This window comes from Prunus mume, linkage group LG3, assembly GCF_029339155.1.
Source record: "Prunus mume cultivar Tortuosa linkage group LG3, ASM2933915v1, whole genome shotgun sequence".
NCBI classification, from domain to species: Eukaryota; Viridiplantae; Streptophyta; class Magnoliopsida; order Rosales; family Rosaceae; genus Prunus; species Prunus mume.
Window position 1 is genome coordinate 7,855,210 of NC_142700.1, and position 16,678 is coordinate 7,871,887.

Consider the following 16,678-nt stretch of genomic DNA (forward strand, 5'->3'; position numbering starts at 1 on the left):
ACAATTTTAAAAATCAAGGAAAGGAGAGGATGAAGAAATCAATGTCTTTCAATTATAAGATATATATGTACGTGTGTATATATATATATATATATATATATATATATGACAAGCAAGCGTGTATCAGCTTAATTAAGCATACACGCTTGATTTAATTAAGCATTGCCAAAATTTACTAACCCTTTTCATCTTCTTCTATTAGGGGTTGGAAAAATAATCACAGGAGAAACTAAAACCGGAAAATCTTCCATTATTGATAGGAAGATACCCAAAATCTAGCATTTAAGATAATATAATTAAATTAGTTTGCTACAAGCCTTCCTCTTTTCCTAAACTAAACGACACAAATCTTGATCGTCGTCCTTGTTTGTTTGCATTTGTTTGAGAAACATGATACTAGTGTTACCACGGTTTCTGTTTCGTGTGGTATCGTTAGAGGTGGTTCAAATAGTGAAGGCCATGTCATCTTGTTTGAGGAAGGAAGAGATGAAGAAGGGCTTCTACGCCTTGTTCCAACACCGAATAGGGTTGATTCTGATGTTTCAGATGTTTGTTCTTCATTGCTGTAAAACGTATGTCATGGTTAGGGTTCATGGGTTCCTTGAGGGTTACGTATGTCATGCTTGGCTGAAAGCTGCCTCCATGAATACGTATAATAAGAATTCTGGACCATTATGGTATTTGTTCCAAATCAAATAAGCCATGCCCATGTCCCTTATAGAAATAATGCACAGACCACATTGTTGATTTCGATCTCAAGGCACACCAAGAAATTGAGATTGAAGCTTGTAGACTGTTTGAGATTTTAATAAAATTAAGGACATGTTGGTATTTGATTTGAGTCCAATTTTATAAACTCAAAAACAGATTTTAAATTCAAAGGCCCAAAAACTCGTTTGGTAGGCTCATTTTTAAAAACTCAAACCCAAAACAAACTAAAAAAGACTCCTATTATTGAAAACAAAACAAATGTGTTTTTCTTGAATTCTTTTTCTCTCATTGTTTGCTGTTGCTGGTTTGCTCGCTCGAGTTTCAAGCTTCCAGGGCAGAAACTTGAAGCTCTCTTGCTCCCTCTCTCTCCATCTCTCTCATCATCCCTCTCTCTCTCTCTTCATCCTTCTCTCTCTCTCTACCTCTCTCCTCCTCTCTCTCATCAGTTTAAACCCTAGATATTGGGGATTCTTCTAATATCAAAGGTCAGTTTGCTTTTTCTATGCCTTTTTTATGTTGGTTTCTGGAATTTTGTTGGATAGCTAGGTTTTGTTTGTTGGTAATGTGAGTTTTTGTTTAAATTTGATAGTTTCTTTTGTTTAGAACCACATTGCCTCGCTTCCGGATACCAAGGGCTTTCATGGTTGAGAGGAACAAAGACAAAGAAATCTCTGGGGTTGAAGCTAAGAGGGGAGACTCTAGAGGATCCAAAGATCCAAAAAGAAATCGTACAAATAGTTAGTGTCAGTTAGTCCTTCCCCTTTATCATTTAGAATTCAACTGTATTTGTGTCAATTAATCCTGCCCCTTTATATTCAGAATTCAACTGCATTTGCGTTTTTCATTTATTAATTAGGGGTTAAACCAAAGTTTCTCAACTGTTTAAATTGATTGTTGTTGTTTTTTACATTGATTTAGTACATAGTAGAGAGATCGGTGTCAAACTATCCTTGAAAATGAGCTTGATGATAAAACTAATTGACCAAAGCCTATTGAAGACCATTTTATTAATCTATTATATGAAGAGGCAAAAAAAAAGGCTTGCAAACCAATACTTTAGATAAGAATGAGTGGGCTGGAATAGAAAAGAAGTTGTTTGACAAGTTTGGGAAGAGATACAATCGTGACAAATTGAAACATAAAAATAACTGATTGCACAAGATTCACCGTGAGTTTAGAAAGCTCATTTCTCATACCGGGATGAGTTGGGATCCAAACATGAACACTGTTCAAGCATCTGAAGAAGTTTGGGCATCATATCTCAAGGTATGCATCTTGTTGTATAACTTGTATTGTTTTGGCATCCTTCAATGCATGTGCATTTTCTAATGCCAAGACTGAAGTTTCATTGGCAAGGCTTAAGCGCAAGAGTGAGAAGGAAGTATCCTATCCACATATAGAGAATTGAGCACCATTGAGGATTGTATGGAAATATTATTGGCGGCCATGGAGGGAGTGAATGATGATGCTCATGTGAAAGCTTTGGATAAGTTTACTATTTGGATTGGAGGAAGATGTTCTTGAAGATGTTGGATCCACGAAGAACTGTGTGGGCTCAATAGCCTACTAAAGTGAACGAGAGTGAATGATTAGTCGTAATTTATTTAGATTAAATGATTAATTGAGCTTGACTATATATGATTATTGTCATGGTTTTCAGCTTGTGGTTTGTAATTAATGGGAGATTGGATTGGAGTTGTGAAAACTTTTAAATAGGTTCAATGATTATGCATGAGAATCTTGTGGATATGCTCTTTTTCTCTTGCTTACTAAGAAATATTTGGAAGCACACAATACCTCCTGATTTCTTGCTCATTTTTAGGTGTTCTCCTATGTGCCTTCTTCGTCATCATATACATATTTAGATAGAATATGGTGCTAAAATATGGATGTTAAAATTAATTTAATAATGTTTATTAAAATATATTAATTATATATAATTTCAAGATTTCAACCAAACAAGTTTTCAAATTTTAAAGATTCAAAAATAGTTTTCAACTTGCATACCAAACAACTTTTTGGATCTTTACAAATGAATTAGAGAACTCATTGTTTTTAAGAAAATCATAGTTTCTGAGTTCCCTACTTAGATAGAATACCAAATGTGCCTTTAAATTCTTTTTCCTTTTTTGTCACGTATACTTTGAATTTTAAAATTCAAATTTCTTTTTTCCCATATTTGCTTAAGCAAACTTAACATATTAAATTGGGTAACATAGAACAGAAAATGTAGCTACATTAATATTAGCATGTCAAAACCTTTATTTATTAAATTCTTTTAATCATGCATACAGTACCTTTTCACAAAAGTAATTATTATTTTTTGAACAAATAATATAAATTATATTTTGGTGAACAAAAATAATGTGAAAATATGTAATTATATTTTTTGAACAAATAATATAAATTATATGGCGGTAAGTAAATTTATTTGACTAGTGATCAATAAACACGAAGCTTTCATTGTAGAGAGAGAGAGAGAGAGAGAGAGAGAGAGAGGTGGCGTATCCAATTCTGCCACCAGCGATAATACAAACGAATTCAATGACACATCGCCAATTTTCTTGAAACCAGAAAAAGAAATAAAAAGAAATAAAAACAAGAAGAGACTCGAGATCCTAATTCAATTAGGAGATTTATTTTCTATTTTATTATGATTTTATTTCTTTCTCTTTTGGTACGAATCTTTTGTAATAAAGGAGTTTATGTATTTCCTACTATAACTCTAAGGCTATCTCTAGTTATTGGGCTAAATGTAGTCCAAAACTAAAATTTAGCCCTCCAAAATATTAATTTAAAAAAATAGTGTATGGCTAAATTTTTCCATCTCCAGTCATGCATTGCTATATTTTAGGGTCTTTCATATTTTATTATTTCGAGAAAAATTATGGTACAACACTCATGCATTCCACAACTATATATTGTTTTATTTAATTAAATTACTAAAGACAATATTCCATGACCAATAATTTTTTATAATTTTATTTAAACAACACTTGAAAACATTTAAAAAGGTGATTACATTTATTTATTTATTTATTTTAAAAGGATGTGTTTCAATGACCTAACCTCCAACGGTCATGATCAGTAATTTTTTATAATTTTTTTACAAATTGAAAATATTTAAAAAGGTGACCACATTTATAATTTAAAAAAAATAAAGGTTGGGTTTCAATAGCCTGAGCTCCAAGTTTATATAAGTCGCGCTTGAAAGTTGGAGCCTTGAAGGCTAGATTTGGGCTCTCAGAGTTGGAAAATTTTGAGAGTATTGTATTCATGGAGGAAGATTGCTGCGCCACACAACTCATCTATGGAGATGGTGAGTTTAACTCTTCTGGGCTCGACAGGTTCGTCAAGGAAGTGAAGCTTGCTGAGTGTGGACTCTCCTATGCTGTTGTTGCCATCATGGGTCCTCAGAGCAGCGGTAAAAGAAAGCTTTTTTACTTTAATTAATTTAATTGATTGAGCTTGAGCAACATTGGGATAATTAATTGCCTATGAAATCACAGGGAAGAGCACTTTATTGAACCATCTGTTCCACACTAAGTTTAGAGAGATGGATGCATACAGTGGAAGGTTAGTTTCTGAGGTTTTCAGTTGGTCATATACTCAATTTGCTTTAGAATAGATGCTAATGTATATGTGTATGTATTTACTTCAGGAGCCAAACAACTAAGGGTATTTGGATAGCCAAGTGTGTTGGCATTGAGCCTTGCACGATTGCCATGGATTTGGAGGGTACCGATGGCAGGGAGAGAGGCGAGGTAATCAGCTTTCTGTTAAAACCCCATTTGTTCTGTTTTGGCGAGGGATATAATCAGAGCTATTAATGCCTAGTTCTATTCACATTTTAAATTTCTCATAACTTCTCTATTTAAAATGTAATTGTTCTCAGATTAAATCGCCCTTCATGCTTCCTCAGAAATTCTGTTCTTTTCCAGGATGATACTACATTCGAGAAGCAAAGCGCCCTATTTGCCCTGGCAGTTTCAGACATTGTGCTGATAAATATGTAAGCTTGTTTTTTAGTTTATCTTGGAATTACCTGGCTGATAACGTACATTACTTTGCATAGTTGATGGGCATATATGTAGTGGTTACCTCCAATTTGTTAGTGGGTTGTAACTTGTTCTGGTAAGTGTTATGTCAAATGAGCAGACGTGTCTATTTAAGATTGTCACATGCATTGGTATCTCGTGTCAGTTTGTTATAGCAAGACAAAGTTAGTTTCAAATTGGTTTTCATTCCTAGGAAATAAGCTTCTGATATCATTTCATTCTCAGTGAGTGTTTAATTAGGACTTTGCCCTTCATGAAAACGGGGGCTATTCACATTAGGAACTTTTAATTCAGAGTCCTGAAGTTGTTTGAGATTTGAAGATAACAGTATATACGTAGGCTCATAGTGACAACCATATACTGTCTACATGACTTCTTATCTGGAAAGTCATGTCAATACATATTTTTTGATTGCGCATATACATGTAATTGAAAATTAATTGGAGATTGGATAATATATAGGTGGTGTCATGATATAGGTCGCGAGCAAGCTGCAAACAAACCTTTACTGAAAACAGTTTTTCAGGTACCCTTGAACCATGTCTATATCTCTACTGTCTATTCAGCATTTAATGTTGGTTAATGAAATTCTGAGTTTGAATGTATATAGGTCATGATGCGCTTATTCAGCCCCCGTAAAACGACGTTACTGTTTGTTATACGTGATAAAACGAAGGTCTGGGCATACTTTTTCAGCTTATTAACAGGATCTATTCAATTATGTTGCCCTCGTGAAATATTTTCTTGTTCCATATTAATTTTTTCTTGTTTGTGGCTGTTTGTTTAGACCCCGTTTGAATATCTGGAGCCGGTTTTGAGGGAAGATATACAGAAGGTAATTTTGTCTTCAACATTATGTTGTTTTTATACCTTAGTTGTTTTCTTTGTATCTCTCAGATATTTTAAATTCTGCAGATATGGGATGGAGTTCCGAAGCCCCAAGCCCATAAAAGTACCCCCTTCAGTGATTTCTTTAGTGTGAGATCTCTTATATCCTTCTCTACTCTCAGACAGCCTTGTGTTCTATTTAATTTCCTCATTAGTCAAAGCTTATTGTTGCTGATTACAACATTCTTTGACGTGAAGGTAGAAGTAGTTGCTTTGTCCAGTTATGAAGAGAAGGAGGAGAAGTTTAAGGAGGAGGTAACGTCAGGAGCAATTCATTATGTCCAAAATCATATTGGCCATTATATTTCTCTTTTTTTGGTTTCTGATTTCTGGGGCATGTTGTGTCATCTACTTATTGGTTGAATATGCATATTTATAAATATGAAGAATTGCTTGATGTCCTTCATATCAGGGGAAACATAATCCTTTGAATTCCTTCTCGTCAGGGGAAACATTTCTTATGTTCCTAAGTAAATTAGTTCATTGTAAATTTACTGTGATCCTTACTGGTTATGGCCTGTATCATGCAGGTTGCTCAACTGAGGCAGCGCTTTTTCCATTCTATTTCTCCAGGAGGGCTTGCTGGTGATAGACGGGGTGTTGTCCCTGCCACAGGATTTTCCTTTAGTGCACAACAGATTTGGAAAGTAATCAAAGAGAACAAGGACCTGGATCTTCCTGCTCACAAGGTTTCTTAGTTTCTTTTCTTCCCGTTAGAAAATTATTTGTGGTCTTCACTTCTCATATGCCTATGACATGTGCATAACACTGTAAATGATTAAATTAGGTTATGGTTGCTACTGTTCGGTGTGAAGAGATTGCCAACCAGAAATCTAATCAGTTAGTCTATGATGAGGTATGTACTCATTTATCTCCATTTTTGAGAGCTTAGCCTTCTAATATGATCTATAAGGTTTTATTGGTCATTCATTGGATGAATATGATTTAGGATTGGTTGGCATTGAAAGAAGCTGTCCAAACTGGTCCCGTACAAGGTTTTGGTATAAGGCTCAGCTCCATCCTAGGCACCTATCTTTCTGAGTAAGTTTCACTCTTGTTTAAATATGTTAGTTTAAAATTCCAAGGTGAACAAGGGGTTGCAACTGTCTATGTTTGTGATTTTCTTTTAATTCAATGATGAAAGGAGAGGGATTTGGTGGAACATCTAATTAGGAGAAGAAACACTATGTTTCCTTTCTTTTCCATTTAGACAGCATTTATACCCTCTACCCATTTCGTTTCTAACTTACAAAGCATTGTTCTTCATTTGTTTCATTGGAAAAAAATAGAGACTTGGAAAACCTAATACCATTTAAGTGTTGTTACCTTTACTCTCTTAATTTAAAATTTTCTTATTATTCAAAAACATGTGTTAAAACTGAATATATTTTGGTGGAGAAAGATATGAGGAAGTACATACACTGTTAGATTCTTAAGATCATTTTCTCTGGTTGTAGTAGCTTCACATGATCTGATTATATTTGCTTGTTTTCAGTCATCCCCCTTCTCTCTCTACAAAGTAGTCTGCCAGGCTGTTTATATTGCTGGACTTGCAACACTCTGACTCCCAACCATATATATTAGATTGTTTGTTCTGAAGAAACAAGCTTATGTGCCTTATTTAAGAGCTCCATCTTCTGTATTTCCACCAGCTGAAAGTTAATTTTGTCAAAAAATAAAACTTCTCCTAAAGTTTGTTGAAAAAGATAAAACTTCTCCTAGGTGATAGTATTTTTGGCACGACAATAAGTAAATTTTTTATTATCCCTCAACTGCTTGCAAGGAAGCAACCAAATGCTGTGAGTATGATGTAAAGTTCTTAATATTTGATAGGCCAGACATTAATCTGTTGGTTATTTCACACTATAATAACAAAGCAACCACTGTAGCCATACTGCTTTTCAGAGAATAATTCTTTTTGTCTGTGTAGTTTTGGGTAGTATAGTGTATCTCCATTTTATGCTGTAAATATCAATCAGATGCTATTTGAGCCCGAGTACCTGCTATTACCTTATATTTGCAGTAGTTTTACATTGTCATTGGATTGATCACTTATTCAAAAAAATTTGGATGCATTTTTCACACGTTACTCTGTCCACTGGTTTTGGCTTGACTACTAAAACTAGCAAGTAGCGTCTCAGTGTTGAGGGATTCTTAATGTGTATATGTGTGCTTATTTTGTGTTTTTACTATGCATAGGAAGTTTAATTGTTGGTGTTGTATGGCTTGTACTGTTTTTAGTACTGGCTTTATTTCTGTCTTGATCTTGCTTATGAATGACAGATATGACATGGAGGCCGTCTACTTTGATGAAGGTGTAAGGAACGCAAAACGACAATTATTGGAGTCAAAAGCATTGGATGTATGGCTACTCTCTGTCTCTCTAATTTAACAGAGATTTTAGTTAGGTTTTCAGTTTCTTAGACAATTCTTGGAAAATAGGGAAGTCGTGAGAAGCCTCCAAATTAATTTGAATACCGCATTACTGTTGACCCTAATCTCAAAATGAAGGGCGTGATAATGAATTGTATTGGCAACATAAATTTTCTCCTTCTGGTAGTCCTGTCAAATAATTATGTTTAAAATAAGCTGCCAAACATCATTACTGAAGCTTGACTCCATCTAATTACATACGAGAAGTTTAAAGTGACTATAGAGCTTGCTTGTTATTAATACTCGAACAGTAACATTGCCCGATATTTATAGTTCAGATTCTCTTCAGACCCAGACTAATTAATGTGCAGGATGGATTTCGTATTGTCAATTTTGAGAATTCATAGCAGCCACTGATTCCAATTATCATGCTTATTTTAGCTTAAATCTTGTTTTCCTATGAATTTTCCAGTTTGTTTACCCTGCATACACGACCATGCTGGGACACCTGCGTTCTAAAGCACTTGAAGATTTTAAAGTGAGGCTGGAGCAATCGTTAAACAAAGGAGGAGAATTTGCTTCATCTGTTCGTACCTCTAGTCAGTCTTCCATGCTTGAGTTTGACAAAGGATGTGCAGGTAATTAATATGCTTGTCAACCAAAAAATCTTTGTTATTACTTATCTTTTATGCTTTTTCAGATGCTGCCATACAACAAGTTGATTGGGATGGTTCAAGAGTCAGGGAAAAACTTAAACGTGATATAGATGCTCATGCATCATCCGTTCGTAGTGCAAAGTTGTCAGAACTGAAAATCAATTATGAGGTAGTTTTCTGATGATGGAGTAAAGTCTTGTTATACGCCGGATGATACTTTTAAAGTTATGCTCATATTATTTGTTATTCAAAATACTCAATGCAAATACCCTTTAATTTTGCAGAAACAACTTTCTGCATCTTTAACTGGACCTGTAGAGGCACTACTTGAAACTGGTGGAAAAGACACTTGGACTTCAATAAGAAAACTTCTTAATCATGAAACTGAAGTTGCAGTATCAGAGTTCTCAGCTGCAGTTGCTGGTTTTGAGTTGGACAAAGATACATCTACCAAAATGAATCAAAATTTAAGGGATTATGCAAGAAATGTGGTTGAGAAAAAAGCACAAGAAGAGGCTGGAAACATTATGATCCACATGAAGGATCGGTAGAGAACTAATCAACAAATTTTCTCCTCTTTTCATTGTCAGATTGGTTGCTTATCACCTTTGTTAACATTTCTCAGGTTCTCGACAGTCTTCAATTATGACAGTGATTCAATGCCAAGGGTTTGGACTGAGAAAGAAGACATTAGAAGTATTACCAAGGATGCCCGCTCCGCGGTAATCATTGGGAACTTTTATGGAAGTATAGTTTATCTGTCTATTTGTGTTAAAGTGATATTATTATATTTTATGATCTCTTTCTTGCAGTCTCTAAAGCTTTTGTCGGTCATGGCTGCCATCCGCATGGAGTCAAAGCCAGATAATATTGAAAAACTTCTCTTTTCTTCTTTGATGGATGGAACTGTTACTGTTTCATCTTCGCAAGATAGGAGAGTAGCAGCTTCTACATATCCTCTTGCCTCAAGCACTTGGGAAGAGGTACACCATTTAATGTGTTTTGGTTTATCTGTATAATGTTTGTATGATCAAACTGGTTTCTTATTTAAGGTTAACTTTGAACCAGGTTTCATCAAAGGATACTTTAATTACTCCAGTACAGTGCAAGTCGTTGTGGAGACAGTTCAAGGCAGAGACTGAGTATAGTGTCACTCAAGCTATTTCAGCCCAGGTGTATTTTTAGTTTCTTTTATCTTAACTCTAACTTCAGTAGTTTAATTGTTTTAATTATCATTTAAACGGTGTTGCATGAAGAATAAATGGATTTTGTTTTTCATGAAATGTTCTGCAAAATTTTGAATTAGGAAGATCTGGATAATTGGAGTATGCTCTTGCTAAAGTAATGGGCAACTGGTAGTAGGAACTTGGAATTAGGATATGTGCATCGTCTTCAGATGACATTTCTTTGTTCTTATTTATCCTAATTCAAAACATTTTATATATGAAGTTCCAGAACATATGGAAATCCTAATCTCGACTTTTTAACGGCTTAGGCTTGCTCAATCTAATCGTGCAATTTTATTTTTGCTGCCGTTTGTTTTTGTATTTTCAGGAGGCTCACAAGCAGAGTAACAACTGGTGGCCTCCTCTATGGACTATTTTGGTGATGATTGTTCTTGGTTTTAACGAAATTATTCTCCTTATAACGTAAGTTTATTAAGAGTACTAGGTTCTCCACATTTGTTAATTGTTTGGATGTCCCTAAAGTCTGTCCCATCTTTTAATCCCGTGGCTTTTCCCTTCAAATAAAACAGGAACCCTCTCTACCTCGTGGTTCTATTTGTTGCATTTTTAATTTCAACGGCCTTATGGGTACAGATGGGCATTGCGAGAGTGTTCCAACATGGCATCGTGAGTATAAAATTGAGTTTTACTGGAATTTTCCTTATTTTAATCTGGGTTCTAATTTTAGTTTCCTTTGTTTGGTGCTAGCAGCTGTCAGGAATACTATCTATCGTATCGAGGTTTCTTCCAACTGTTATGGATCTTTTAAGAAAACTTGCAGAAAAATCTCAGGGTAATCCAGCACCTGAAGCACCCAGGCGGCCAGTTTCTGTTGCTTCCCAGAGTCATAGAAATGAAACACCTCTGCCAAACACAGTATCATGCTCAATTCCTGAGTCAACTGTGTCATCTAATATGTCGTCATCGGATGGTGGCGTCGAATACTCAAGCCCTCCCTTGAGACAAAGGCGACCTACAAACGTTCAAGAAGTTGAACCGTCATGATGTATATGTGTTTATACCGTGTGTATCAGATTAGAATTACAATGCTGTTGTGGCGTTAGTTTTCTTTCTTTTTGAATTTTTTTTTTTCTTGTTCGCAGTTGATGAAATAAATGGGGGCTTGCTGAAATACTGTGGTCTTACAAAATAGTTTAGCTGTTATTTTTGTTTCTAGGTGAAGGTAGAAATTAGATGACAGTGGAGATGAGATTAAGAGGGAAGATGAGAGGGAGGAGTAACAAAATTGAAAACAAAAACTAGAAAACTGAAATCTATTTGAAATTGTTTTCACTTTTGTTACTCCATCCTCCCTTCTCATCCTCTTCTCAAATCTCATCTCACTCCATTCTTATTCTCATTTTCCTCTAAATTATAGTACAAAAATGAAAAATAAAATGATTATCAAACGGGCTTTGCACTTGAGAAATGAAAACAGGTTTGAGGTTTGCATTACCCTGCTACCAATGTAATTAAGTTTCCAAAAATCATTGAAACATCTATATGTGATAAAATGAAGTAGACGAGCTCAATGTTTCAAGTATGTTCTTAAATGGTTTTCGATTTAAGTGATATTCTTTTCTTTGGCAAGTTGAATTGAGGCACATAAAATACAGTTGAAAAATTGGGCCAAAAGCTGGAGTAATACAAATAAACCAAATTCTTAAAAAATATAAATGATTTTCAAAAGGGCTTTATTATTATTTTATTCAAACGATATTATACTTCAATCTAATCTAAATTACGAAAAAATATATTTAAACTCGAATTGCAGAGTGAGAGAACATCCGACAAATGGTGGGAAAAGGAACGAGACGGATATATGGTGACCAAAATTCATTTTCTTTTGGATATTTTTATAAATATACCCAATTCTACTACCAATATTACAAAGATACCTTGATTAATCCAATCTGGACAAGAAAAAAAACTCAAATCAGCCACCTGTTATGTATTTATTAATATTTTATACATGAGATTCCTTTTTTGTCATTGTGAAGAAACTCACATCTTGCCAGCTGTGTTAAATTTAGAGAAAACGGCGTATATTATCTTTTCTTAATTCTAAAAATAAAATAAAATAAAATAAAAAATTAGATAATAGATTATACTTTTATGGAACATAACTACCCATGTTATCTTTTCTTAATTCTAAAAATAAAATAAAAAATAAAAAAAGAAACCAATTCACAAGGGGCTAGTTTCTTTTTTGTTTTAAAGTTGGACACTAGTATATATATATATATGAAAATTTAGGACCCCCTTAATTGGAGGTCCATGGCCATGGCCCTTCCCGCCACCCCCAAGGTCCCCAAAGTCGACCCTGACCTTACCTATTGTTAAGGTATGAAATTTCTAGGAACTCTTATTATAAATTTTGAGGTCGGTATACCTTAGCAAAATTTCAAAATTCAATAAATATATTTGCAATTAAATTCAAAACAAATATGATATTTAATGTCCTACAAATCCATAATTTACCTTATTTATGTTTTAGGGGCATAATTAGAACAACAAAATAATTAATTAATTAATAAAATATAATATAAACATAGATAAATAAATAAAAGTTATGTAATTTTATGTGACACAAAAGTTAAAGGACTTGGATCAACAACAACTTCTACGTGGATTGCACTCAAAATCTCCCATAAGAATTGGACTTATGCCAAATTTTCTAATTAAATTGTCATGAAATCTTTAGAAATTTGTTGCACTAATTAACATAAACTACATATAATTAGTCTCGTCAAAACCAGGCAATACATATATGTATTGATTTGCTTAATTTACCTCTCTTGTTTTTTTCCTTTTTTTTTTTTTTTTTTTTTGTTTCCCTATCAAAATTTGCCCAGGAATGTAATAGGTGGGTATTTATAGCACTCATCCAAGGGTCACATTTTGAGCCTCCATGAGAATATATGTAATCAGCTACAGCTTTAAAATGGTGGGTATGTACAACTACATCTCTTCTGCCTGCTACGATGTCGGTTTCTACAGTGTGATAGGGAAAGAGGGACAGAGAGAAAGAGAGAGACAGAGTTGTACCTGCGAAATTCATTTCTTTTCTGTTTATTGTAAGTAGTATACGTAGACATAGGTAGGGCTCGTCAATGGGTCGGGCCGGGCTAGCCCGAACCAAATTTAACGGGTTAGGGCCGGGCTTTAAAGAGAAGAGAGAAAATATCGGGCCGGGCCGGGTTTTTTTAGAAAATTCAAAGCCCTAGGTCGGGCTTGAGAAAGCCCATTGGGCCGGGCTGGGCTAAGCCCAACGGGACGGGCCAAAACGGGCCTACTTCATTCGAAAAAAATCATAAACTTAATCATAAGGCCATTTTAGTCTAAATTTGAGATTAAACTCACTTAATTCCAATATTTTCACATCAAACCAAATTCATAAAATACCCAATAAAGTCACACAACTTAATAAGATTTTCCACAAAAATAATAAAACAAAGTATTATTTTTGAGGTTATTACATAATTAGACCGTAATGCGTTTTAAGAAATAATTTTAAAAAATAATAAGTATCAAAAAGATATTTTTTTTAAAGGATGGTATAAATAAATATGTAAATGTTTGGTGATGTGTTCAAGAAAAACATGATTATATTTGGTGGTAGTAGTGCGATTGTGTTTTATAATATGATTATATTTAGTGATATGATATATTGTTCATCTTATTTATATATATATAATTGTTGTATTAATAATTGACACAAATTAATGTGCTAATCATCCAATTATAAATTAGGAATGAGTAAAGAAAAGTAAATGAAATGAAACAAATTATATATGTGATTTAAGTGATATAATCCTAATCATAAACTCTTATTTATACATAATTATATATGTATGCGGACCTAACGGGCCGGGCTTTTGTGGGTGGGCCGGGCGGGCTTTCTTGGCTTAATCGGGCGGGCTAGGCCGGGCTTCGACACCCAAGCCCAAGCCTAGCCCGCCCAAAGCGGGCCGGCCATCTCAAAGCCCATAACAGGCCGGGCCGGGCTTTTTTCCAATGGGTCGGGCGGGCCCCCATCGGCCCATGAGCCCGCGGGCCAAATGATGAGGCCTAGACATAGGCTAGCAGTCACTTGCAACAACCTTTTTGCGGCTTTCTCGCGGAAGTTACATATATAACCCTCCATGTGCTCTAGCCTTGTTACGTTTGGATTTGGAAGGTTGATTTTTTATTGCTTTCTAGGGAAAGCTTGGTTGCCAGCTGCAAATGAAGCCAGCTAACCTAATACCCCATGTATCTGTAGTTTTCTACAGCTAGCCGCTAGGTTTATATAAATACAGAGAGTGTTGCTCAAGTTCATTCACCAAAGGCGGAACCACACTAAGGCTACATGGGCTGTTGTGGTATTTTAAGAAAAAAAATATAAAACTTATATATTTAACTTATTTTCAATATTAGCTCAATCAGTGACGCTTTACAGATTACCTTACCCCCATGTATCTGTAGTTTTCTATAGCTAGCCGCTAGGTTTATATAAATACTGAAAGTGTTGCTCAAGTTCATTCAGCCAAGGCGGAACCACACTAAGGGAACTACAGATGTAGCCCTGTGGTATTTTAAGGAAAAAAATATAAAACTTATATATTTAACTTATTTTCAATATTAGCTCAGTCAGTGGCGCTTTACAGATTACCTTATTTCCATTTTCAACATTTAAGTAAATTGTCTTTGTCATTTTACTTTTATTTATTTTAATATTACTCCATTTACTTAAGTTTACAATGTAAATAAAGAAGTACCCCCCATTTGGATTCAAATAAAAATACTAGAAAATCAAATTCCCACCAAATCAAAATATGAAAAATCGGTTTTAGTGCCAAATACGATTTAGGCTAAAAATGATGGCTCATTAAGTCAATATATACTTCATACTAAAATCCCATAAAATCAAGTTTTCTTATTTGATGTGTGAGGAATAAAAGCCGCTAAAAATTATCTTGAGAAAATGATTATTTCGAAAACCCATTTTTCATACTTAGTCAATATTTTTACATAAAATAACTTTTCATCTATAATATGAATGCATGAAAGAACCTAAGGTCAATCTAGGTAAAAAACCTTAGATGTTCAATCTACTATGGTGTTAAACCCTATTTGGTTTATGTTAAAACTGATTGAAAATTAGTCTATGGAGTTATGAACTAGCTTGGTTTATATGATTTAATGTTTACTTCTATTTTTAGAAAGACTATAGAAATTGTAAGTACCAAAAAAAAATAATCACTAAATTTTAAAGCTAATAACTTTAGCTAGCCCACCCGTTGAAAAATTTCTGGTTCCGCCCTTGCATTCAGCATTCCAAACTTGAGAAAGAAGAGGTAAAGCAGCAATCCTTCTAGTTATTTTGCTTCCAACCTCTTCTCTCTCTCTCTCTCTCATATTTTCACAGACCATATATACCAAAATGTTTAACATATTTCACTACTAAAAAACTGTGGTAAAAACTGTATGGCCACTACGAAATTGTCGGTCTTCTATATGGGAGTTTGACAAATGACTGAGCTAGTTGCTGGGCCCCACCTGTACTCCAGCTCTTTATCAGCAACTCTTGGAGAATATAAAAATAATATATTTTATTCAATATGGACGCAAATAACTGTGGCTAAAAATGTAAACTTTTATAAAAAATAAAAATAATTTAATTTAATTTAAAGAAATTCAAATACCAAAAACAAATAAATTTTGTTACAATAATTCTTTGTACAACTAACTATGAGTATCTACGTATTTTACAGATTTACAATAGAACCTATAGTATTTGCAACAAAGTCCCTCCTAACAATAGCATCTTTCAGTCACAAGTACTTTGATGATGATATGATAATTGGAGACGAAATTTGTGCCTAAACTTTTTGAGCACAATTATTTCCCTATTCTGTTAACATTGGACACAAAACATTTGTGTTTTCCCTCTATATCACACAAATACTATGTCAACGTGTTTGAAAAGGACATGAATGTATTTTTTGTGCTCTTTGGATCGTGCTTTTAGACCAGTCTTTTAGTAGTGTTTACATATATCATTAGGGTTCTTAGAAAACTACTTCTGATCACATTTCTTTGTTTATTGTAGCACTCCAAACTTGAAACCTAGCAAAGGGAGAAAGCAGCAATGCCTCTAGGTATTTTGCTTCCCAACTCTTCCTTCTCTCTCTCTCTCTCTCTCTCTCTCTCTCATATTTTCACAGCCCATAATATATATATATATATATATATATATATGCTCTTTGTTGTTCAAAGTACATTTATTTTAACTTAGCTAATTGTTGGGTTTTTGCGTCTTGATCTAAATCAGGAATTTTCTTCTTGTTTAACTTAGCTAATTGTTAGTATATATATCTCACTCTCTAGGCAAAGCAGCAATGCCTCTAGGTCTTTTGCTTCCAAAGTCTTCTCTCTCTCTCTCTCTCTCTTTCTCATATTTTCACAGGCCATATATATATATATATATATATATATATATATATGCTCTTTACTATTAGGGTGTGTGTGGGATGTTCATCGTGTAATAAGTTGTAAGCACTGTAAATTAATTCATACTAATAGGCAATAACACTTTGAAGAATGTTAATTATTATTCATTGTCTTTATTTTCTTGAATTAGTAATTTTTTTAGATTATCTAGTGTGTAGTTTAGTTTTAATTAATGATTATCTACTTGCTAGCTGCGCAGATCTGCATACCTAAAGTTTTCCTATAGCATATTAATCTCTGACTGAGGCAACTTCATGATTACAATGTCAGA

At 34.1% G+C, this 16,678-nt stretch overlaps 1 protein-coding gene and 1 pseudogene across 1 annotated transcript; both read left to right on the plus strand.

The window, feature by feature from the left end:
* The first annotated feature begins 390 nt into the window (after positions 1 to 390).
* On the plus strand, positions 391 to 2,273 carry LOC148918614 (uncharacterized; annotated as a pseudogene).
* Positions 2,274 to 3,896: 1,623 nt separating this feature from the next.
* LOC103325458 (protein ROOT HAIR DEFECTIVE 3 homolog 2-like) lies at positions 3,897 to 11,044 on the plus strand. Its single transcript, XM_008227624.3, has 22 exons — positions 3,897 to 4,135; positions 4,221 to 4,287; positions 4,373 to 4,475; positions 4,653 to 4,723; positions 5,232 to 5,295; positions 5,380 to 5,445; positions 5,557 to 5,604; positions 5,685 to 5,747; positions 5,856 to 5,912; positions 6,188 to 6,346; positions 6,445 to 6,513; positions 6,607 to 6,698; positions 7,941 to 8,019; positions 8,503 to 8,668; positions 8,731 to 8,855; positions 8,971 to 9,233; positions 9,312 to 9,408; positions 9,499 to 9,669; positions 9,755 to 9,859; positions 10,241 to 10,335; positions 10,443 to 10,539; positions 10,624 to 11,044. Exons 1-22 carry the CDS (start codon positions 3,988 to 3,990, stop codon positions 10,915 to 10,917), a joined length of 2,499 nt encoding a protein of 832 aa, XP_008225846.2. The 5' UTR covers positions 3,897 to 3,987; the 3' UTR covers positions 10,918 to 11,044.
* The last annotated feature ends 5,634 nt before the right edge of the window (positions 11,045 to 16,678 follow it).